Raw genomic sequence first — 24,176 nt, forward strand, 5'->3', positions numbered from 1 at the left:
AAAAGGACACAAGAGTTCGAAGGGCTTAAATATATTTTATATTGATAATCTGTGTCTTTCTACCCTAAAATAATACATTATTATAGGTTACATACAGGATGAGGTGAGGTATTTGTAAAATATCTGATAAAAATAATTAATATACAATTTTCTACATGAGATGGAATCTTACGAACCACTAGGCCTTCTGAAGGGTTAACTTCATTTCCTAAATTAAACTGCCCTGAAAAGACTTCCATCTGTTCCCTAAAACCATGTTGAAAATGGAGGATCTTATGTTTTCCCAGAATCTGTGCAGAAAAGGGAAAGTACACAATTGGCAGTTATTCTTTCTCACATCCAAGGTTATACATCCACACAAAATCAGTAACTCCGTGTTTAGCACAAAAAGCAAAAAATACTGCATTAGAGATGAAAAAAAAAATCCTCTGAATGATGGTCAGATTAATTCAACACCAAAGAAATTCGAATGGCCAACAGTCTTGAAAATGCTTTATTGATATGTGTGAGTTATGGTGCAGATGTGTCTGAAATGACCACAGCTGGAAAATGGACTTCTGAAACTTCTCAACAACCAATTAAAAAAAGAAAACCCCACGGGCCTTGACCTCTGGTGTACCGGGAGCCCGGCAGGGCGGTTCCTTCAGAAGATTTCCATCAAAGACTAAAGAAAACAGCTACTGCATCTGGAAGCTGGTGGAGTCTCAAGTTTCCGAGGAGAAGCGACAGTTTTTTAGACATGGAGGGTGACTTCTTTTTTTTGGTAGATTTGGATGACCATGGACTTCACAGTTCTTGACAGCACCCAGGGGTGTTCAAGTCTGTATGCTTGTCATGAAGAAACAGAGGGGAGGACAAGATGGCGGGAGAGAGGAGAACCAACAGAGGACGGCTCACAGGGAAGAGGGCCGGAGCCAGACATGATTAGATTAAGTCTCATAGAAATTGATCAGAAGCTGTGCATCTTTTTAAAAAGTTCTAAATTTACATTCCAAAACCTGCCCCATCCCCAGAGCCACTGCCCCTTCCTAGAGCTAGTGTGAAAACTGGAGACAAACAGAAAGCACCCATCCTCCACACCCTGACATCCCAAGGCGGCTCTACTTCTTTCTGTTTTCTTCACACAGGATTAATAACATAAGCATATGGGTGGCATGAATCAATTAAAAGACTTTACTTTTTATGCCGGGGGGGGGGGGAGGAGGGAACAATAAATAAAAGGTGCTAAAATGAGCATTAAGAATTTGGTTGGTAAGATGTGGGAAGGCTCCCCTGATACTGATCTGTTTCAGCAAACCACACACACATAAACAGCACAAAGTATGATTGAAAAGGTGAGATTTTTAAAAACAAGACAACATAATTCAGGTTAATTGCACTAAACAGTGAATAAATGAAATCCATCTATACCTGAATGAACATGTTTAACAATCAAAAAAATTTAAACAACCACAAAAAGTAAAAACTTCCAACAAACACAAACAGAAATTGTCTAAAGGGCACACAGTCGCCCTGCAGAGGACCCTGCCTTTACTGGTGTGTCTTCTGGTGAGACAGAGACAGGCTGGACTCCAGTTAACAGGGTGACAGGACAGTCATACAGTGGAGCGCCATAGCTGGCTAGCCCCCCCGCCCCCCCTTCCACTGCAGAGCTGGCTTTGTGCGTAGGAGGCACATGGATAAGGGTGAGTCAGGCAGACATTATTCAAAAGCTACTCTGCCAGTAACCATTGGATAACGCTGGGAAAGCTTTGGGCTTTGTATTTTATTTTTATTTTTTAAGTTTTACTCCTTGTATTTAATTTTTAAATAACAAGGCCACTGAAACTCATGCACGCTGCAAAAAACCTCATGCAGTAGTTAGGTAAACCATCCAAGCAGTTTTTATTCATTAATATTCATAAATACACACAGCAGCTTCATTAGAGATTTCAATTTTCCTCTTCAGTTTGAATGTGGAGTATTAGGAGAGCCTTTTGCATGTCAAGGTACAGGAAGCAGAGACCACCCTGCACTGCTACCTACATTTACCTGCTAGAAGTAAAAATTAGTTAAGTGGAAATGATTATCATATATATTTCTCTCTTCCTTTTGAATGTACACAATGTAACAAGAGTGACAGACCTGAAATTACAATCACCACACAAACCCAGGGTAGCTGTTGTCCACTTTCATTGGCAAATACAGCACAGAGGACATTGTCTTCGAGTGGGGAGGTCATCAAAGAGGAGGTGGTGGAGGCTCATTTCCTTTATTACTCTCTTTTAAATTTAGGTTTTCTAAAGCAACATCTAAAGGCATAATATCTACACAGCCCATAGCACCAAAATCTGCCATCTCCCCCCGATCATCCTCATCTGAGGACGAGCTCTCTTCACGCACTAACGTGGACAGAAGGAGCTCCTGGACAAACAGGCTGCGGTCTGCACGCTCGCTCTCCATCGACTGGCGCTCTGCTTCAGACATTTTGGGATCATTCAACCTGTATGGGTAAAAAAAGGAAAGACTTTATTGGTAAAAAGTCAATGAATAATGAACGGCGAGGCCAAGTTCTATAGTCTGCTGGCGACCTCAACACTTCAGTTATGTTTGGAGGGCTGGTGAGATGGCTCAGTGGGTAAGAGCACCTGACTGCTCTTCCGAAGGTCCGGAGTTCAAATCCCAGCAACCACATGGTGGCTCATAAGCATCCATAATGAGATCTGACTCCCTCTTCTGGACTGTCTGAAGAGAAAGCCAGGTGTGGTGGCACACGCCTTTAATCCCAGCACCAGGGATGCAGAGGCAGTCGGATTTCTGAGTTTGAGGCCAGCCTGGTCTACAAAGTGGGTTCCAGGACAGCCAGGGCTACACAGAGAAACCCTGTCTCGGAAAAAAAAAAAAAAAAAAAAAGGCACAGGAGAATACTAGCATATCGGATATCGAGGCCGAGTAATAGCTACACATTACTGAAGTTTTCAGCTCTGGAAAAGGCCTTTGGTCAATGTTGGGAGGGGGATCTAGAAGTAAAATCTATAACAGAGATACAGGGTGGATAGAAGGTTAATCACATAGTGTCAGATGAACTAGAGACATACAAGAAGAGGCCTCCCCTGCTGGAAAGCATTAGAAGTCAATACTATTCTAACTTTAAGGGAAACAGCTAAGAAAGTGCCTAAGTCTTTAGGGGCAGATAAAATATGGCACTAGAGCTCAATATTTTGATGAGTCAGAGCTGCTAAGCTAAAGATCTTCAAACTGAGGTTACCAAACTAGCTGGTCTACTACCAAACGACAGGGCTCTCTGACTTAGGCACTTAACATGCCAACCATCTTTGACCTCCCTGGAAAAAATGGTGTCCTTATAGTCAGCTCCAGGGTAATATGAACACTTCCCACAGAGCACTCCCTCAGAGCAGGAAATAAATGCCCCTGTTGATGCTGCAGTTGCTTTTCTTGTTCAAAGTTTATAATGCATGCTAATACAGTTGAAGTTCCAAAGAGCCCCAAAGCAAACAAGCTGGTCTTTAACTACAATGTAACCTAGGATGACTTTCAGTTTTTGATCTTTCCACCTCCACCTTAAGAATTATAAGGATTGGGGCTAGAGAGGTGGCTCAGTGGTTAAGAGCACAGACCACTCTTTCAGAGGTCCTGAGTTCAGTTCTTAGCACCCACATGGTAGCTCATCTGTAATGGGATCTGATGCCCTCTTCTGGTGTGTCTGAGGACAGCTACAGTGTACTTACATATATTAAAAAAATAATTCTTAAAAAAAAATTATAAGGATTATAGGCATATTTTACCATGCCTATAATCTGCTGAAAGCTGAGGCAGGAGCATGAGTTCATGGACAGCCTAGATTACAGAGTGAGATTCTGGAAGGGAAAGGTAGGAGAGGAAGGTCTGCAGACTGCAGGTCACCACACATCTATTACACAGCTTCAGGAGACAGCGGTCCTTCCAGTCAGTGTGCGTCTAATGACAGAGTACGAACAGACAACACATATTATGCTCTGGTCATTTTTTGAGAATCTTTTTAAAAAATGCACAGAAAATGAAATCACTCGGATTAGCTCTACCGAGTAGTTTGGAATTAAAAAGATATAGAAAACACATACATATACTAACACAAAAACCAATAGGGCAATGTCTTTCCGACTGTCACATGCACATGAGTGCAGGTGTCTGTGGAGGCAGATGAGAACACTGGATACCATGGAGCTGGAGTCACAGGCACTTGTAAGTCTCCTGATATAGATGCTGGATTGGAAATCACACTCTGGTTCTTTGCAAGATCAGCAGGTGTTGCTCACACCTGAACCATCTCTCCAGCTCCTTGACAACTTGCTCTCTGTAGACCAGGCCTTACTTGCCTCCTGAGTGCTGGGATTAAAGGTGCGTGCCACCATGTCAGATCTTCTTAACTTTTTTTTGATGCACAATCTTGCAGTCATAGGCTGTCATAGGCAGTCATACATGTCATAGGCTGGCCTCGAATTCTGGCTTCAGCTGTAGCCATGAGCTTTTCTAACAATCCTCTTTGTTCCCAGAAACAATGACTCTGAGAATTAGATATACTCCTATATGAATAAATGCCTAGGCCATAAGCTTTGGCTCATCCCAACTACCTCATAACTTATAAAATCCATTTATTTTAGTCTATGCCACATAGTTGGTTACCTCTCAGTTTCATGCATCCGACTTCCTCAGAATTTGGGGTGAATCTTCTACTCTTAACTCTTCCTAGAATCCTCTCTCTCTGCCAGATGTCCCACCTTCTATTTTCTACCTCAGCTAATAGGCCATCAGTTTTTTATTGATAGGTGATTCTTCCACACAGTACATAAGAGATAATCTCTCCATTCAGCCTCCTGAATGCTGGGATTAAAGACATGAACCTCTATTACTGGCTGGAAAGACGTCCTTTTCATAGTGCAGCCAACTTTCAGGAAGACACACACTGGCAGACGTGTTTCAGGTGGTGCCCAGACTCCAAAAGGCACAGCTGTTGTTCAGTCTCTGTAGGAAGGTAATGATGGCAGCAGGCAGAGCCTTCTGCAGCTTACACTGACCCACTCTGCCTGGTGTTAAGAGGCACTCACTGGCCTTATAGGCCACTGCAAAGATAAACCACTCTGTGAAAAAATGCCTCCTTAAATTCACAATAAATGACAATGATCAGTATTTTTAATAATCCCTCACAACTGGCAGGATTCCTTAGTAGGATATTGATAATAAAACTAAAGATAGGAAATGATTTGTCTTAAGGCTACATGTATTAAGTGGCAAAGCAGGGGCTCTAACCATGGGTTGTTTGAGCACTTCTCATTCTATGCCTGTCTAAGCACTCTTCTATGCACTGTGCTCCGCCTACAAACTTGTTCTACTGCACTAAGGGATTTAAGTGCAAGAAGAAAGGAGACATTATAGTTTCTTGTAAAGTCCCAAAGAATTACCATACACATTATAGTTTAGAAACTTGATTTTCATGTAGCCAAGGCTGGTCCTCGAAATCCTGATCTTCCTCCCTTTTCCAAGTGTTGGGATTACAGGGAAGCACTATGGCTGGTGTATTTAATGCTGGAGACTCATCCCAGGTTTTGTGTATGCCAGGCAAGCACTGCCAACTGAACTACATTCCCAAGACTTATGTGAATGAATGTTTTGCATACATATATGTAGGTGTATCATGTGCATGCCTAGTACCTTAAGAGACCAGAAGATGGTGTCAGAACCTCTGAACTGAAGTTACTGGGCAGGTTGTGAGCTGTCATGTGGGTGCTGGGAACTGAAGCCAGGTCTCCTCAGGAAAAAAAAAAAAAAAAGCACAGCTACAAGTTCTGAGGCACCTCTTCAGCCCCTTAGATAGGGTCTGTGTCACAGGCTGCCACAAACTCACAATGTGGGAGGATATCTTTGATTTTTCTCAGTGCTGGCATTACAGACTGCGCATCACTGTGTATGTAAGACAAGCACTCTATAAAAGAACTATATCCCTAACCCTCAAGGTTAGCTTTAGAAGTACATGAGACCTTCTGCCAGTGGAGTGAAATGGTCTACTATCTGTAATGAGTGTTACTGATACCATGGTAAGCCATTTTTTAAAGTTACTTTTGGGTACTAATCCTAAGAATTTAAATCTAACTTTGGGAAATCACATACACACAACCCCCTCCCCCAACCTCCCTATATTATGAAAGCTTTTGTCTTGTATATATCTGTACATGTGGAACATGCACATGTGTAGACACTGGTGTGTGTACCTGTTCGTGTTTGTGGAGGCTAGAGATGGGAACTGAGTGTTTCTATTGCTTGCTACCTTTCTCACCGAACCTGAACCTTACCAACTGGCTCCACTGATGGTCAGGGAGCCTACCAGGATCCTCTTGTTTCCACCTCTTAGGGCTGTGGCAACAGAACCCCCTTTTTCTGTAGGTGTGGGGATCTGAACTCCGGTCCTCATGCTGGTGCAGTGAACACTACCCACTGTGCTGTCCATTAATCCCTCTTTTGTTCTTTCTAATATGTCTCAGCAGACTTTAATGGAAAATTAGAAGCAATATAAATTATTAAATAAATTTACCTAATAAAAGTGTGTAAATATAAATGAAATGATACAGTACTTTAAGTGTTATGTGTAGAATGTGAAAGAAAAATATTTCTTTCTTTTTTTTTTTTTTTTTAAATTTTTCGAGACAGGGTTTCTCTGTGTAGCTCTGGCTGTCCTGGAACTCATTTTGTAGACCTGGCTGGCCTCAAACTCAGAAATCCACCTGCCTCTGCCTCTCGAGTGCTGGGATTAAAGGCGTGCGCCACCACGCCCGGCTAAGAAAAATATTTCTAATAATGACTTATACCTTGTAAACACAAACACCGACATTTACTTTACCCGAAACACAAAGGTAATTTTTAAGGCATGTAGTTATGTACATAAAAGGGAAAAGCTTAGTAAACTGGACAGTGACAACCAAACATCCCTTCTTCAACCTAGCTACGCTAGTAAACGAAATACCTTGTTAACAGGAACTGGGAGTTGTGGAGGGCCTGCGGGCTGTTCTCTGTGTTGGCTGTGTTGGCTGTGGCCGTGGCCTGTGTGATCGTAGTGGTGACGCTGCTTGTGTTAGTGCGCCGACTTGCGTTGCGAGCAGTCTCCAGTTGTTGCCGGGCTGCCTGCGCATGCTGCCGCTCAAGCTGCAGCTGCATCTGCAGTTGTTGCAACTGAGAAGCGGAAGGGCCTGAAGAGTTAAGCTGTCCTCCTGCAGAACGTCTCACTCCTGATAACTGAGATAACAGCTCTGCCAATGGAAATGCATACGATCAATCAACTCGACACAGGAAAACCTAGTGCCACATCATCATTCTGTCAGTGGAGAAAATCAAGCATTATGAAACAATGGAAGTTCATGCAACATACCCAAGTTCAGCCTAGGGCCCAGCACCTATGTGAATCTACATAAAATTAAGCCCCTGCTTTAGGCAGAACTTAAAGATGGCTTTAAAATTATTTAGACTCAAGAGTAGGTCCAGTCATAATGAAGACATGCTAATGGAGCACCATGAAAGCATTGTCAAGCCCACTCTTTACCCCAGTTCTTGGATCAGGGCCCATCACAGTGGCATCAGCATTCATTAGTTTCTGCTCATTTGATCAGAGGAGTTACCAGGGTGAAACCCAGAGTCTGGAGCCTTACAACCATGGCTCTTGCATTCTGAATTCTGCCTCCTCTCACTGCTGTTTCAGAGGACTTGGCAGTGCTCTGCAAGGCAAGTCCTCCACGCCTCTAGTGCTTGACTCTGGCCTAGTAAAGCCCAGCCTCTTGTTTTAGTGGAGTTGTTGAGGTATTGTATGTTCCTCCTTCAGTATGTTCAATAATCAGTGTGCTCAAACTGTGAAGGGGAGGACACATTCCTACTTTCGTCCCAAGGAGAACTTAATGAGTTCCTAAGTCCTCAAAGTGGATCATGGAATTCTGAAGGTCTTCTTCCAGTCTGAAATCTTCCCTAAAGTCCTTCTTTTGTGTTATCTTACCCCAAATGCCTTTGAGAAATGCAGTAGTACATGGGCTACTATGATATCCACGTACAAATGTCCTAAGACGTCTAAAGATTTGAAGGAATCCAAGCACAGGACTAGATGCAAAAGCAAAACATAAACCTCACAAATCATCTTTAAAGGGGCTCCCCAGCTTCTGCCCTGGCCATTGAGAAGTGGAAACAAACTTACCAGCTATAGGATCCATGGCTTCCCTACTGCTTGGAGAGTATGAGCTCTGAGAAGAAGAGAGTCCTCCAGTAGAACTGCTAGTAAAGTGCATGTTTGATCTACGAGCACGAGGGCCTCCTAGCCCCCGACCAGGGTGAAACATTCTACGTACATGTCGAACACCACTCGATTCATCGTAACTCAAGGTTAAGGAAAGGATAAGAACTTTACAAAAAGAAGAAAAAACAAAACCAAAACATTGGCCGGCAGTGGTGGTGCTCGCCTTTAATCCCAGCACTTGGGAGGCAGAGGCAGGTGGGTTTCTGAGTTTGAGGCCAGCCTGGTCTACAGAGTGAGTTCCAGGATAGCCAGAACTATACAGAGAAACCCTGTCTCGAAAAACCAAAAAGTAAAATACCTTTCATATTCTTATACTTTTCAAAATTTAATCTTTCCTTACTAACCAAAGACATTCATAGAAGTCTTACAAAATGGGTTCAGATGATGTGGGTCAATTGTTATTGAATGCACACTGTATCATCTGAAGTTCCAGAGTTTGTGAAGAAAAAAACTTCAGGTTAGTATTTGTAGCTTCCCCCATGAAATGCACTGTAACTCACAAGGCCTAGGTATTTTCTTAGCCCACTTGATTTTTTTCCATCTTTAATTTTTTTTTCTTATATGTATTTTGCCTGCATAGATATCTTGTGTATCATATGTGGGCTTGACCCACAGGGGTCAAAAAAGGTGTCAGATCCCCAGGAACTGGAGCAAACGATGGATGTGAGCTCCTATGTAAGTGCTTGGAATTGAACCTGGGTCCTGGAAAGAGCAGCTGAGCTCTTAACCACTGAGTCATTTCTCCAACCCCGATTAAAAACAAAAACAAAAACAAAAAGCCCCAGCTGGGTGTGGGGACACACAGTCCCAGCGCAGAGGTGGGTGATCTGTCGGTCTGAGGCCAGTCAGTTCCTCAGGCTCTAATTTCTCAGGCTTGTTCCATTTTCTTCACATTCCAGTAATTTCCACCTTTCCTCAATCTAACTGTCTCCAGTTAGAGATGCAGGGACTGTGAGTGAAAGGTTAGAGCTACAGACTAAAAAACAAAAACCATCATCACTTTGTTTCCCAACAGGTCTAGTTTAGATTATGGAACACGAGTAAAGTCTAGCAGACAGAAAGATTGAGTAACTTTGACTTAAGCTTTCACATGAACAGAATCCCAATGGATGAGAGACTAAGAAAAGCAACTTAAACCCTAAAGCACGTAACTTAATGAAAAGGTCAAACAAACAAAAACACTAAAGAGATTAGTTTCCTTCTCCCTGAGAGTACAGCAGTCAAGCACCAATACCACCAGCAAAGCCTCCTGGAAGGATATTAAATCTCTAGGGGCTCTGTGTTCAAGTGTCAGATGAGCTGCAAAGTCATCTGTGACATGATTAGGATCTCCTCCAGGTAACGCTGCACATATGGGACAAATCTGCAATGAAAAGAAAGCACGAGAGTCAGTACAGAGTTGCTGAGGCCCAGTTCCAACCCAGCAGAGACACTGCAGGTCTGAGCAAGCACTGCTGTCACTCAACTGCAGTGCCATCTCTCAGGGTCACACACAGCAGCTCTAAATAGTTCAAATCTGATTTCCAACAGAGTTGTCTATCAGTGGGGCTGAGCCACATTTGTGTGGCTACACATTTGTGTAGCCAAACAGTTCTGGGCAAAACTTTAAAAATAAACATTTTTATCTAAAATTCAGCCTTGAATGTTGTTATCAGATATAAGGTAAGGCATACTTCTCCAAAGGTAGTTAAGGGTCAATCCCCAAATAGAACAGCAAATGCTTGGCTACAGTACAGCTGTGCTCTGGAGAAAGAGACTGGAGGATACCTGGGGTTCCCTGAACAGCTAGTCTAGTCCACCTGGCAAGTTCCAGACCAGGGAGTAATCTTAGGAAAGGAAAAAGGAAAAAGGAAAAAGGAAAAAGGAAAAAGGAAAAAGGAAAAAGGAAAGGAAAAGGGAAAGGAAAAAGGAAAGGAGAAAGGAGAAAGGAGAAAGGAGAAAGGAGAAAGGAAAGGAAAGGAAAGGAAAGGAAAGGAAAGGAAAGAGGGAGGAAGGGATGGGGGAAGAGAGAGAGGGAGGAGAGAAAGAATGAAAGGGGTACCATGGTGGCTTGAACAGGTTTGGTCCTCACACTCACGTGTCTGAATGCTTGGCCCATAGGAAGTGGCACTGTTAGGAGGTGTGGCCTGTTGGGGTAGGTGTGGCCTGTTGGGGCGGGTGTGGCATCATTGGATGACGTGTGCCACTGTGCTTTGAGGTTATATGTGCTCAAACTATGCTCAGGGAGACATAGCTCCCTTCTGTTGCCTACAGATCAAGATGTAGAACTCGTAGCTCTGTCTCCAGCACCATGTCTAGCTACATGTTGCCATGCTTCCTGCCATGATGATAATCAACTGTTATCTCTGAAACTATAAGCCAGCCTCAATTAACTGTTTTCCTTTATGGGAGATGGCAAGGCCATGGTGTCCTTTCACAGCCATGGAAAACTTAACTAAGACAGGTAGCTATGAAATAGCTATAGAATATGTATACAATAAGATGAATGAGATAATGCACAAATGAGCACTGATCATTTCTGAAACAACTTGAAGATGAGAGGAGGAGGAGGAGGAGGAGGAGGAGGAGGAGAAGCTCAGTCTAGAACCGTATTTCCCAGGGGGATGGATGGGTAGTGTGTGTGAGTCTGTAAGCAGATCAAGAAGTTAGTAACTTCCTTGTTTGTGTGATGGCCAGAGACAGAAGCAACACAAGAATAAAACAATGTGCACACAGGTAGAGATGGTTGGGAAGGAACTTGAGAGAAAACCATAGGGCAGGTAATCTTGGCAGCTGCCAGGAGGGGGCAGTGGAGAAGACAAAGAGGGTCCAAGAGCAGGTGTGCTCACCACAGGAGTGAGCAGTGGGGGAGATTCAGAGATGAGTGGGAATGAGTGCCAGGCAAGGGTGCTCAGGGTTTTGACCAGTATACAAAGAAGAGCCAAAATGGAGGAGAAAACAAAGAGGGGTTAGATTTGGGTTAGAACTTAGAGAGGTGGGCAGGATTGGCTGCCGATAATCTCTAGCCAATTGTTGGAAAGGCCATTTTGAAATACTTTTTATCACAATTAGTGAATGGGAGGTGGAAGACAGAAGAGAGTAAAAAAATTATTCCATCTGTGACATAGGAAAAGTTTCCGAATCTTAAGACACAGACAAGGACTACAGCTGAAAGTTGAGGTGTGTGCTTCTCTACCAGTGGGCATGTCAGTCACCTCACTAGTCTATGTGACAAACGTAAGGCTCTGGCCATTATTGACTATGGTAGCTGGCTTACAGCAGTACTCGAGGAGGAAGCTAGCAAGATGGCATCAGAAGTCAATGCTGAAACACAGAGCAGAAGACTGACCAGTCTGACTCCTGGCTCCCAAGCAAACACACCTTCCACCTTTTCTGAGAGCAGAAGGCCCTGAGAGTGTGACTGATTTGGTAACTAGTCCTCTAATGCCCAACTGGCTGTCCTGATTACTTATGTCTTGAGCCTGAAAAGTAAGAAAACCTAAGGATGCTCACAAGAAAAAAACAAGGAAGCAGTCGGCCTGAAAACAGAGTTGGAAAGGCCAGGGTGGAATGTGCCAGAGGAAGTGAAAGAAGCAAGCCAGCAAGCACACTCTCAAGTGCAGTTTACAATGGTCAGGGTTTCTCCTCCCTTCAAGAGAAAGCAGTGGTGTCTGCTCTCGAGTTTACAAACTGTGGACTCTTCCCTAGAAATGCAGGCCACCTGGTGCCATTACTGTGTTCTGGGATGCCTGGCAGTCGTCTGCTTACTCAACTTTCTAGGTGCTTCTGCCTAGTTAGACTACAAGCTTTTGTGTTTTGGAGACCAGCTCTTCTATATAGCCCTAATTGGTCTTGACCTTGCAGAGATTCTCTTGTTTTTTGTCTTCTGAACTGCAAGTACATATTACGATGATGCTTGGTTCTAGAATTAGAAATATTTGGAGGATGTACCACAGTATAGTTTGTCTTTCAAACCATGGCCAAACATTAAACGCAAAGCAAGGTTTAAAGAAACAGAATCATAGCCTAGTTTTTTGTTTTGTTTTGTTTTTTTTTAAGATTTTATTTTTTGCCGGGCATGGTGGCGCACGCCTTTAATCCCAGTACTCGGGAGGCAAAGGCAGGTGGATTTCTGAGTTCGAGGCCAGCCTGGTCTACAAAGTGAGTTCCAGGACAGCCAGGGCTATACAGAGAAACCCTGTCTCGAACCCCCCCCCCAAAAAAAATTTTTATTTTTTTACTTATATGTATGCATGTGTGTGTCCTGCTTGTGTGGGTACTTGCAGAGGTCACAAGAAAGCATCAGCTTCTGAAACTGAATTTAGAGATGGTTCTGATTACCATGTGGGCAAGTGCTCTGAACTACTGAGCCACTTTTTCCAGCCCATTCTAGTGATCAAAAAAACCAAGCCACATTTTGAGGTTTCATTTTGCAGCAATTAAGCACTAAACTATGTACAGTCAGTCTTATTAGAGGATCATTAAGACCGTATAAGGCCTTTTTTTTTTTTTTAATTTGTTTTTACAAGGCATGGTTTCTCTGTGTAGACCAGGCTATCCTCAGACTTATGAGATCTGCCTGCCTCTGCCTCCTGAGTGCTGGGATTAAAGGTGTGCCCAGCCTAAGACCATATAACATGTTTATCCAGTGAGAAAATAACCATATGGTAAGCAAGTCCTTAGTTGAGCCTAGGCCTCAAACTGCAATGAGACAGCTGGATGAGTTTCAGGACTTTGATGTACACTGTTAGATGAACATCTTCTTTGAAGATACATATTCCTACAAGAAAGATAACAAGAATGCCCCGAATAAAGCTGATGGTGGTGGCGGTGGAAGTGCACACCTTTAATTCTAGTACTCTGGAGGCAGAGGCAGGCAGATCTCTGACCTTGAGGACAGCCTGGTCTACAGAATGATTTCCAGGACAGCCAGAGTTATACAGAGAAACTCTGTCTTGGGGTGAGATGGGAATGTAAAACAAAGAAAACCAAGATTCCCCACAATTAGTATTTATGCTCAAAATCTTTGTGTTCACTGCTAGGCTAAAGGTAGGCATGGAGAAGTAACTGAAAACATCCCACCCGCTTTCCACAAAGGTTTGGGGTAAAGAATTACTGAGGACGTCGTAGCCTTTACTAGAAAGGGTCATTTGGCTTAGAGGCTGGTACAGGAAATCAAGAGACCAGATTTGAAAATGCTGTCATGTTTGGGCCACTGGAAGTTAATAAAAGTGAGAACCTAGAAAAGAAAATCAAGCTTCCGAGCCAATGGGAATAGAGGCCGGGTCATCTTTTACAACATAGGTTCATACTCAGCAAACAGCGTGTGCCTAAGGCCCCAGGGTCATGCAAGGGTGCACTTCCTGAGGAGTAACAAAGGAAAAAATGAAAATGCTAAATAGGGTGGGAAAAACAAAAAGGAGATGGACTGAAGTCAGGGTTGGAGAAGAGGCAGAGGCGGCTGTCATGCACACAGCTGCTAATTCTGAAAGGGTCTTCACCATCATGGCACCTCATCCCTTCACAGTATGGGAAACTTCTACACATAGGATAGGCCACTCACTCTAAAATATGACACCCTGTCAACACAAATAATTATCACACTCAAACCACCACAAAGCACAATAATCTCTACTATTCTTACATGAAAATTCTATAACACATTTGTTCAAAGTTCTAACAGCCTGTCAACAATAAGGCTTACTGGATTGGCTGAAGTTAGTGTTTCCTAAATTTGGCTAAGAATATAAATCATCTGGAGAACTTGTGAACAATGCCTTTATCCTAAGCCTTGGAGAAAGACTGGTTGTACTTATCAACAAGAATCCTAGGTCTTGGGCTGGAGAGATGGCTCAGCGGTTAAGAGCACTGACTGCTCTTCCGAAGGTCCTGAGTTCAAATCCCAGCAACCACATGGTGGCTGACAATCATGCGTAATGAGATCTGACGCCCTCTTCTGGAGTGTCTGAAGACAGCTACAGTGTACTTACATAAATAAATCAGGTCTTATGGCTGGGGTAAATTTGACAAATAAAGCTGAAAAACCAAACCAAACCAAAAACCCTGAAATATTTAAACGTCTATCTTTCAGTTAAATGAAAAGCCAAATGCTATTGTTACTGATATAACCAAAAACTCCTCTCTCATACACATCCTTGCTATTCTGCCTCTGCTACTGTTTAGGTCCTTCTTTTCTGTTCATCAGTCCTCTTTTTACCTGCAGCCCTCTCGACAGCCTTTACCAAATGAGGCAAGACTCTGCAGTTTTTTTGTGGTTTCTCAAATAATCACCGGCAAGCAACCAGTTGGTGCACATTTCAACACATGCTGTTCCCAACAGACCTTTGATGCCATCACTCTCCATGTAGATCCTATGTCACTACTGAATGTAGGAAACACCCTCCCTGACAACACCGGCTACCTGCCCACTGGAAAAACCTTAAGCAGGGACCTAGGAAGACAGCTCAAGTCAGTAAGGTGCCTTTCAGTCACAAGGGTCTGAGTTTGCTCCCTTAGGAACGCATGCTAAGGGAAGTTGCTGGGTTTGACGGCACACGCTTTGATTCTAGTGCTGGGGAGGTAGAGACGGCTGGAATTCTATAAAGTAAGTACCATATATCTCCTGAGAAAATATCTGAATTGAACTCCATGTATCAATTCCTCTGAAAATGTATCAAGTTTGGAGTCCTGGAAAACTTTTTCCTTCTGAAGAATGTCTGTTCAAAAGCTTATGAATTCTCAACATCATTTATTCCCTTCTGTTACTTTCTGGTGCCGCTAAGTGTCTGATACATCTCCATTCTCTGGCAATGATCATCTTGTGAGGGACAGCTTCCTTGGGTATTGATGATGCACTCACTCATCCACTTCATCAGCAAGCTTAGGGCTGTCAGATTTCAGAGAACCACAAGGTCATACACATAGTACCCATCATCCTTTGCTTCTCAAGACAAGGGTAGTGGCATGACAATGGAGATGGCATTTTTCTGTAAAGGACCTGAAATGTCTACATCAACACTAGGGCACAGCTTCTTGGCTAATGGTTCTCTGGTATCTGGTCTCACTGAAGAATCCATCTCTATGTCCCAGTCAGATGCATCACTGTTGGGTATTTTCTTTTTCTCCTCTTTCTCCTCCTCCTCCTCTTTCTCCTCCTCCACTTCCTCCTCTTCTTTTTAAAGATTTATTTTAAATGTAAATAACACTGTTGCTTTCTTCAGACACACCAGAAGAGGGCACTTATCCCATTACAGATGGTTGTGAGTCACTTAAGTAGACTTAAGTAGTTGCTGGGAACTGAACTCAGATCTCTGGAAAAGCAGTCAGTGAGTGCTCTTAACTGCTGAGCCATCACCTCAGCACAGCTGTTTTCTTCTTAACAATGCATTTTGGTTGTATCTCTTCCTTTTGAATTATGCTGACTCCTTCCCTTTCTTTTCAAAACCACATTAAAATTTCAAGGCCTCCCCTAACTACTTCTTACACTGCCCTCTCACTGAGTCAAATAAGCTAGAATTTGGTATTCTCTAACACAATGACATCTGTGTACTGATTAGGTGTTAAATCTGTTATTATGAAGAGCAATTATACTCAACTCCAAGAATTCTTTAACTTCAGTGAATGAACATTTACATACATCAAATATGTTTGTTCCAGGCATTGTGGTGCACACCTTTAATTCTAGCACATGAGAGCAGGTAGATTTATTTCTATGAGTTCTAGGCCAGTCAGACCTGCCTCAAAAAGAAAAACAACAACAATAACAACAAAAACTCTACCACCTACAATCCCAAACACCCTCCCCCACCCCTCCAGTAAGAATCCAATGCCCTCTTCTGGCCTCCACAGACACTGCTCTCAAGAATTCACACCTGATGACTCATGCCTCACAGTTCAGAGGCCACAAGAAAGGACTGTTTTCTTTTTGGGCAAATGCTCAAGTAGATAGATGTGCTCAACTACAAGTTAAACACTATGCACTGTCTATGGATATGGAAGATATGGAAGCATCACAGGGCACTCTAGGTCCAAAGCAAACTCCAATTCCCTAACTCCAAAGGCCAGAAATGATATGAGCTCAATCTAGACTACAGGAGGACTTCTGATGGTTAAAGGCCAGCATTCCTCAGGAACTCGTGAGGCGAGGCCACTTCCCCTCTAACAAGGAGTCATTTCTCTTATCTCTAGCAGAAGGGACATATGCTATCTGTAGTATCTATCAGTATATCAAAATACATGCCGTCCTCCAAGTTCCTTCCTTCAGTATCACAAGTACCTGTTATATACTTTTTCCATATCTATATTTTTCGTATTTGAATAGATCTATATTTCAAAGTCCACAGAGCATCCTAGTTCCTCTGCATATCTACTCATTCTCCTTCGAGCCCTTTATTCTCTTTATGTTCTCCCTATGCCCTGCTCCTGCTTCTCACTCTGTTTTCTCTGTTCTCTATCCCTGCTACTCTCCTCTCAGATGGCCCTAGGCAGCTCTGGCCTGCAGGCCATACTTAGTATACCTCTCCCTCTGCTCTGACTCTTTGTCTCTTATACCTATAATAAAAACCTTTCCCTTGCCGGGCGTGGTGGTGCACGCCTTTAATCCCAGCACTCGGGAGGCGGAGGCAGGCGGATTTCTGAGTTTGAGGCCAGCCTGGTCTACAGAGTGAGTTCCAGCACAGCCAGGGCTACACAGAGAAACCCTGTCTTGAAAAACCAAAAAAAAAAAAAAAGAAACCTTCCCCTTAACCATACCATGAAGCAGTAGTTGTCAGTTTATACCTGCACCTGATCGTCATCATATATGGAAAAACTAGGCCACTATACTTTTGAACTTATAGTAGCTATGATTACCTGTGAAAGATTGGGCTTGTCAACACTCTGCCACTGAAGGGAGAGGGACTTGATCAAACCCTGCCCGCCTTCAGGATTTATAGCAGTTAATGACTGATGGGTAACTTGCTAGGGGAAGTCTAACACTAAAGGCCTCCTGTGCTCAAGGTCAGCCCCTCTAGGCTGCCCAAGGAGGAAAGTCTCTTTCTGGTTGCCCTTGGATGGAGCTGTAGAACTCTTAGCTCCTTCTCCAGCACCATGTCCTCCTGGATGCTGCCATGTTTCCCATCATGATGATGAACTTAACTCTGAAACTATAAGCAAGCCCCAGTTAAATGTTTGTCTTTTAAGACTTGCCTTGGTCATGGTGTCTGGTCACAGCAGTAAAACCCTAACTAAGACAACAGGGGAGGGACAAACACTTTCTTCTGTGGTGCAGCCACTGGTAAGGTGACTGTGTTCCTCTTAACAGTCCTCAGCCATATTCCTTTAAAAACCCCAATGGAACTTTAGTAACATTAAGTACAGGCTGGTTGAGAAGGGGTATGAGATGAGAGAAGATATAAGGAAATATGACCAAAATGCATTACATGCACAACGAAGCCCACCATTATGCATAAATAACACACTAGTAAAACATTTCAAAGTCCCATTTCTCATATTTGGTGTTATACATAAATATTACCGAGACTTACGAATACATACACAATCTATGTCATCCTTTTGTTTTTAACTAGTAACTACCTTTACCATATAATCTCTATCAGATGCTGTTCTTTGTTTTGTTTCCTCTTTTTTCCATATACTGCTGGCAATCAGATCCAAAATCTCTTTTATACTAAGCAAGTATCTGACCACTGAGCCATAATCCCCAGCCAGGGCCTTGTTTTAAAGAGTTCTTGGTACACTCAAACTTAAGCTTCTTGAATGATCTTAAATGAATATTGAGAAGGCATAGTGCTCCAGTTGTTCTATAGCATCCCAGGCTGGGAAAAAGGAAGAAAACCATAAAGGGCCACAAAGATGCTATCAAATTCTGTCTTCAACAGACTCTTTTACTCACCCGAAGTGAGCTGCAGCAACTGTTTACAATGACAGAGCCTCACAGAGCCCTACAGTACTCCAAAGGAATGCTGATATTAGAAGGCGTGGGTCCTAAAGCCTATAGCCAAGCATGAGTGGGTCTAGAGGAAAGTGCAGTTACTGCTCGAATAAAGGCACAATAATGAAGGGACTTACTCCTGAATTTATGACTCAATTTTAGACTGTCTGGTTTGGGGTAGGGCAGGAGCTGCCAAGCCTGATGACCTGAGCACAATTCAGAATCAAGGACACACACAATGATAGAGGGAACCAACTCCTACCCCCACCCCCAAATAAAGACCAAAATTAAAAACAAAACAAACAAAACCAACCAACCAAACCAAACACACATACACAAACAAACAAACAAACCCTGTCTTGATAAAAGCAAAAAACAAAAGCATGGCTCTGCACAACAAAACACTGTAGATTAAGAGGTGACACATGCAAATTTACATTAGAGCATGACAGTCACAGGCAGACAGGCCTGAGGTGGCACCAGCGTTCCTCCTATGGAACCAACACCAGTCTATAGGCCACACATGCATGCCTTGGCATGACCCAGACATTCATGATCCCGCACATTCACTGCAGAAGTCCTTGTCTGCTTGCTATTTTTTCATTTTGAAATGTCTGGGTCTTGGTTATTGCAGTGTAATTTATTACTTACACAAAAACAAGGACTAAGGAGGGAGAGATCCTTAAAACATAACCCACAAAACAAATATGAAAAACTTGAATGGCAAGGACTGCCCCGGGTCATGTACTGGATACTTTGGGATTGTAATGTGGGTAAGTGACTCAACAAACTTGTAAAACTGTACATGGTGGGTATTTAGTTTTCACACTGCATATCAGAAAGGAGTGTATAAACAGCAATAGTTGCTTTCCCGACAAAAATACTTAGCCTTGATTGTAAACCACAGAAAGGCCTGGGTTACCCAATCCGGAATGTGGAAAGCAGTGTAGTTAAATTGCCCACCCAAGTAATGAAAGGACACTAGAGCTTGCTGGCTTCAAGGACCTTAGGGATGTCCCATTCTCCATAAGAACTCAGAACATCTAGTTAAATAAAAAGACCCAACAGAAATTAGAACAGGCCAGGGTTCCAGGACAGCCAGGGCTACAGAGAAACCCTGTCTCAAAAAAACCAATAAAAAAAATAAAAAAGAAAGAGCCGAGTGCGGTGGTGCATGCCTTTAATCCCAGCACTTGGGAGGCAGAGGCAGGCGGATTTATGAGTTCGAGGCAAGCCTGGTCTACAGAGTGAGTTCCAGGACAGTCAAGGCTATAGAGAAACCCAGTCTTAAAAAAAAAAAAAGAAAAGAAAGAAAGAAAAGGAAAAAGAAAAAGAAAAGAAAATAAAGAAAAAGAAAAGAACCAGTCAGAGCAAACAAAAAGTGTGACAATGGTGCTCTGAGGTCCCCTTGGTGTACTCTCAAGGGGAATTTGGTTTGAGGACCAGATGAGGCTAATCAAACCTTCAACTCTAAATCTTACGGAAATTTGAATCAAAACTGACCCGTCTACGGGAATGCAGATTAGTCTGTTCAGAGGCCTCTAGCCAGGCTTGAGTATGCTACGTCATTTCTCTGAATGTTACCTGTTTTAAGTACATATGGAGAACTATTATTTATTTGAGGTGTATGCAAATTCTCCAAAAATCAGGATCTATAGCTGCACAGACACTTGGCTTTACCTAATGTTCTCAAGGGCACACAAGAGCTGTCCACATCCCTGCAATAGCCACATCTCCCCCCCTCCCCCCAGGTCTCTTCCGCCCTGTAAACCACTATCTTGAATGAACTCATTTCTGAAGACTCTCTGGGTGTATTTATCGCTTAAAGTTAGACTCAGATGTGAGATAAATGAAAAATATTGAAAGTTTTCAAGTTTAGACTTCATAATTTATTCTAGGTATTAGCTTTTAGTCATGGGGGAGTATAGAGTGAGGGAACAGGAAGGAAGAACTGAGAAGCACTGAGTTCTGACCTGGGAAGCTAAGACGTGATCTGATGAACTCTAAGGAAGGCCAGTGATGCACACACAGTCCAGGACTGCTTAGTACACAAGTAAAGAGTTATAGTTTCCCCCAGAAAAAAGTTCCTCATAGAAGAAAAACTAAGCACAGAACAATAACAAGAACCCTTTACAAAGGCAGAAGAAGGCTGGCTGGGCCCTTTCAACCTCCTCCACTGCCTTTGATGAGGCACCCCTGCATGTATCTTGAAGAAATGCAGCATCCCAGGGCTCTAAAATTTGCTGTCAAAAGTAATTTTTATTACTATATAAGCAGTCCATTATACCATACAGGAGGATGACAATACCTTGCTTCAGCAATATCAGGAGTAACATATGTCATCATTTTTAGCAAAATACTTCACCTACCACTTCTGTTGATGTTTCTGCATGTTCAGAAGTAACATGTTCTTGAAGAGATGTTTCCGTGTAGCCCATTTTTCCACAATAGGGACAAGTAAAAGACTGTGGCTGCTCTACAGAGAAAGCTTCCCCACCATAGTACAAATCTGAAAAACAAAGTGGAATTGCATTGAGAACACCCATGCTCCTTCTCCAACATACAAATATAGTTATGGTCCACAACAGTGTGAAGTATACGCTACGGCCTGAAATAGAAATAAATCTACTCTCTTATTAAGTGGGGTCTTGGTTTGTTTGTTTGTTTTAAGTTAATTAATACTCAGTGAGATGAGACAATCTCATCTCACTGAGTATTGGCTTACAAATTTGCCTACCCCTGCTGGGATTAAAGGAGTGCAGTTTTTGAAAGGGTACATTTAAGAGTGTTAAGATTACAGTTGGAAGCTTGATTTCAATGAGGTTTTAATAACTGTTAACATTTATAAAACCTTTATTTCGATATGAAACTTAGGACACTCTTCTAATTTCTGTTTCTCTAGATAGCAAGTAAAGAAAACAAACCAAGCACATCTCCCTAAGGTTCGAGTGTTCCTCCAAGCCAGTGGGACTCTGGGAAGTGGCAGAACCTTAAAGAGACAAGGCCAGGTTAAGAGATTAAGTCACTGGGAATGTGCTTGGAAAGAGAACCCTAGAGCTCCAATCCCCTTTGCTGTTTGTTTTCTACCTCTCACGGGACCCTCTCTGTAAGACCCTGCCCAAAACAAAATGAGGGGGGAAGGGGAGGGAGAGAGATATTAATTCTTTTTTTTTTTTTAAATATTTATTTATTATTATACATAAGTACACTGTAGCTGACTTCAGATGCACCAGAAGAGGGTGTTATGGATGGTTGTGAGCCACCATGTGGTTGCTGAGATTTGAACTCAGGACTTCTGGAAGAGCAGTCAGTGCTCTTACCCGCAGAGCCATCTCTCCAGCCCAAGATATTAATTCTTTTTTTTTGGGGGGGGGGGGGATTTAAAAATAAATATTATTTTTTTTGAGATATTAATTCTTAAGAGATAAACTGTCTTAAAAGTGTCATTGATATATATGTGTATATGTGCATGCAGGTGTGGATATATGTATGTGTATATGCATATAATCTGTGTACATGTGCATATATGTGTATGTATGTATAAGAGTTCCAAGGTAGATTTCTAGTAGCCAAAAGGGGGAAAATGGCAAGGATAGATGGTGGTATGTGCCTGAAATGCCAGCACCTGGAAGAGGAGGCAGGAAAATCCTAAGTTCAAGGCCAAGCTCAGCCACAAAGCAAATCCAGGCAGCTTACACCGAATCATGAGACCCTGTCTCAAAAACAAACACCCCATAGCAAAACAAAACTCCAAACAAATAACAATAAATGCCAAAAATAATTTATTTACCCAATAAATGGCAAACCCACAACCACGATCTCTCTCTCTGGTAAAAGAATAACTGTTTTTCTCCTGAGATGAGGAACAAGACAAGGGTCTCTTCTCTTGCTACTTCTATTCAGTATTTTTCTTTTTTTTTTTAAATCTTATTTATTTATTATATGTAAGTACACTGTAGCTGTCTTCAGACACTCCAGAAGAGGGCATCAGATCTTGTTATGGATGGTTGTGAGCCACCATGTGGTTGCTGGGATTTGAACTCTGGACCTTTGGAAGAGCAGTTGGGTGCTCTTACCTGCTGAGCCATCTCACCAGCCCGGGTCTGAACATTTTATTAAAAAATATACAAATAGCTAATAAGCATTAAGAAGAAATGCTTGGGTCATTATCTATCAGACCTACAAATCAAACCCACTTGAGCCAGTGCTTCATTCCCACTAGGAAGGCTATAATCAAAGACAATGGTAAGTGTGTTGGCTAGTTAAATAACTGAGGCCTGAAGCAGACAGCTTTTCTCACTGAGGGCTATTAGCAACAGCCCAGTCTGATTTCACTGCTTGTTTCATCCTCAGTAAGCACTCTACCTCATCCTCCTGGACCACTTGTGGAGTTTTCCAAGGGCTTAAGAAAACTGTAATCAAGAGACAGAAGGACACAGGGAAGATGATTTTAGTTCGAATGAATCTGAACCCTTGGAGGTACTTACGGGATAGTTGCTGGATGTTTTGTTTTTGCGGTTCATACCCATAGAAGTCCCTTAAATGATAATTAACTTTGCATTATGAACTTACCAAAGTCTACCCTTGTTAATATGCACTGCATCGGGTGGTCAGTTGTATGCCTTGTTGTTGTTGCCCCGCTTTCATAACAAGATGCACAAAGATCGTAATCGTAGCAAATTAAACACTTATATCTGCGACCTCGAAAGTTTCCTTTTAAACATGCATCACAGCTGACACCTATAAAACAAGAAGAAGCACTTCAATCAGCGGCGGGAAGGGTCCGTGTGGAAATGTTCCAGGGCTCATTTGACTAGACAGCCTTTCAAAAATGACCAGCAAAACCACAGTCAAACACAGCAATCCGAGCAGTGAGGTCAATCCTAATGAAGATGATCTCAAGACGGGTGGTGGGAGGGGCAAAATTAAGGTAGATTATAGGCCACCAGACAGTGAAATGCTACTGGGGGTAGGGTGTCTCCAAATATTTCAAGAAATGTAAATAAAAGCCCTTGTTAAAAAAAAAAAAAAAAAAAAAAAGTCAGTGTTTCTAAAACTCAGAGAAACTCAGGGGACCCAGAATGTGCAAAACAAGTCTGAATGGAAACAAGATCAGAGCACCCAGAAATTTCTAGTTTCCATAAAGCTCGGCAAGTGAAAGCAGCACTGGACTGTCATGAGCGCCACACATATCAATTAAAAAGACTCAGTCCTACAAAAGCTTTTGTTTATGGTCAACTTATTTTAAGCAATAAGAAGGCTAATTAATAAATAATAGTTCAATGACCCAGAACAACTGGGTACCTTCTACCTCAGCTCCAAGTGAAAAACCAAATTCCAATCCCAGCCTTAGGAGCTAGAGGCAGGAGGATCTCTGTAAATTGAAGCCAATCTAGCTACACAGTGAGTGAGACCCTGTCTCAAAAATGAAAACAGAAAATGATTTTAACTACATGAAAGATTTAATCAGACACAACTGGAACCCTAAGAAGACATTTCCCAGTGACTTAGCTTGGGCTATGTACATTAGGATAACATCTGAACACAGAGTAATGAAAAAGAACAAAGTAGGCATTTTAAAACAAAACTTCAGTATTTCAAAATACAGCACCCAGAAAGTGAGAAGACTACAGATTGGGAGTACATTTTTGTAAATCATCTATCTGTTAAGAAACATGTATCTACTATATAAAGACTGGCTATAATTCAGTATTAAAGGCATTACATGTAATTTTTTTTAAAAGGGGAAAAGGGTCTGAACATTTTTTTTTAAAATATTTAAACCTCCACATGTTATGTTTCTTTCTCCTAAAATTTCTTTAAAACCTTTAGAACATTCTCTCTCTCTTTTTTTAAAGATTTATTTTATTTATTATATGTAAGTACACTGTAGCTGTCTTCAGACACTCCAGAAGAGGGCATCAGATCTTGTTAAGGATGGTTGTGAGCCACCATGTGGTT

At 42.3% G+C, this 24,176-nt stretch overlaps 1 protein-coding gene across 2 annotated transcripts in view; it reads right to left on the reverse strand.

Annotated features, from left to right (window-relative positions):
- Positions 1-475: 475 nt before the first annotated feature.
- The window catches only part of Kcmf1 (potassium channel modulatory factor 1), a 59,594-nt gene continuing 35,893 nt past the window's right edge, over positions 476-24,176 (reverse strand). For both annotated transcript variants that reach the window (XM_021189947.2, XM_021189948.2), the window contains exons 2-7: positions 22,788-22,955; positions 20,585-20,724; positions 9,567-9,668; positions 8,207-8,381; positions 6,995-7,277; positions 476-2,482 (exon numbers count right to left, since the gene is read on the reverse strand). In XM_021189947.2, the coding sequence (XP_021045606.1) occupies positions 2,221-2,482; positions 6,995-7,277; positions 8,207-8,381; positions 9,567-9,668; positions 20,585-20,724; positions 22,788-22,955 (1,130 nt within the window). In that variant the 3' untranslated portion in view covers positions 476-2,220. The remainder of the gene's footprint in view (positions 2,483-6,994; positions 7,278-8,206; positions 8,382-9,566; positions 9,669-20,584; positions 20,725-22,787; positions 22,956-24,176) is intronic.

This window comes from Mus pahari, chromosome 2 (assembly GCF_900095145.1).
Source record: "Mus pahari chromosome 2, PAHARI_EIJ_v1.1, whole genome shotgun sequence".
NCBI lineage: Eukaryota > Metazoa > Chordata > Mammalia > Rodentia > Muridae > Mus > Mus pahari.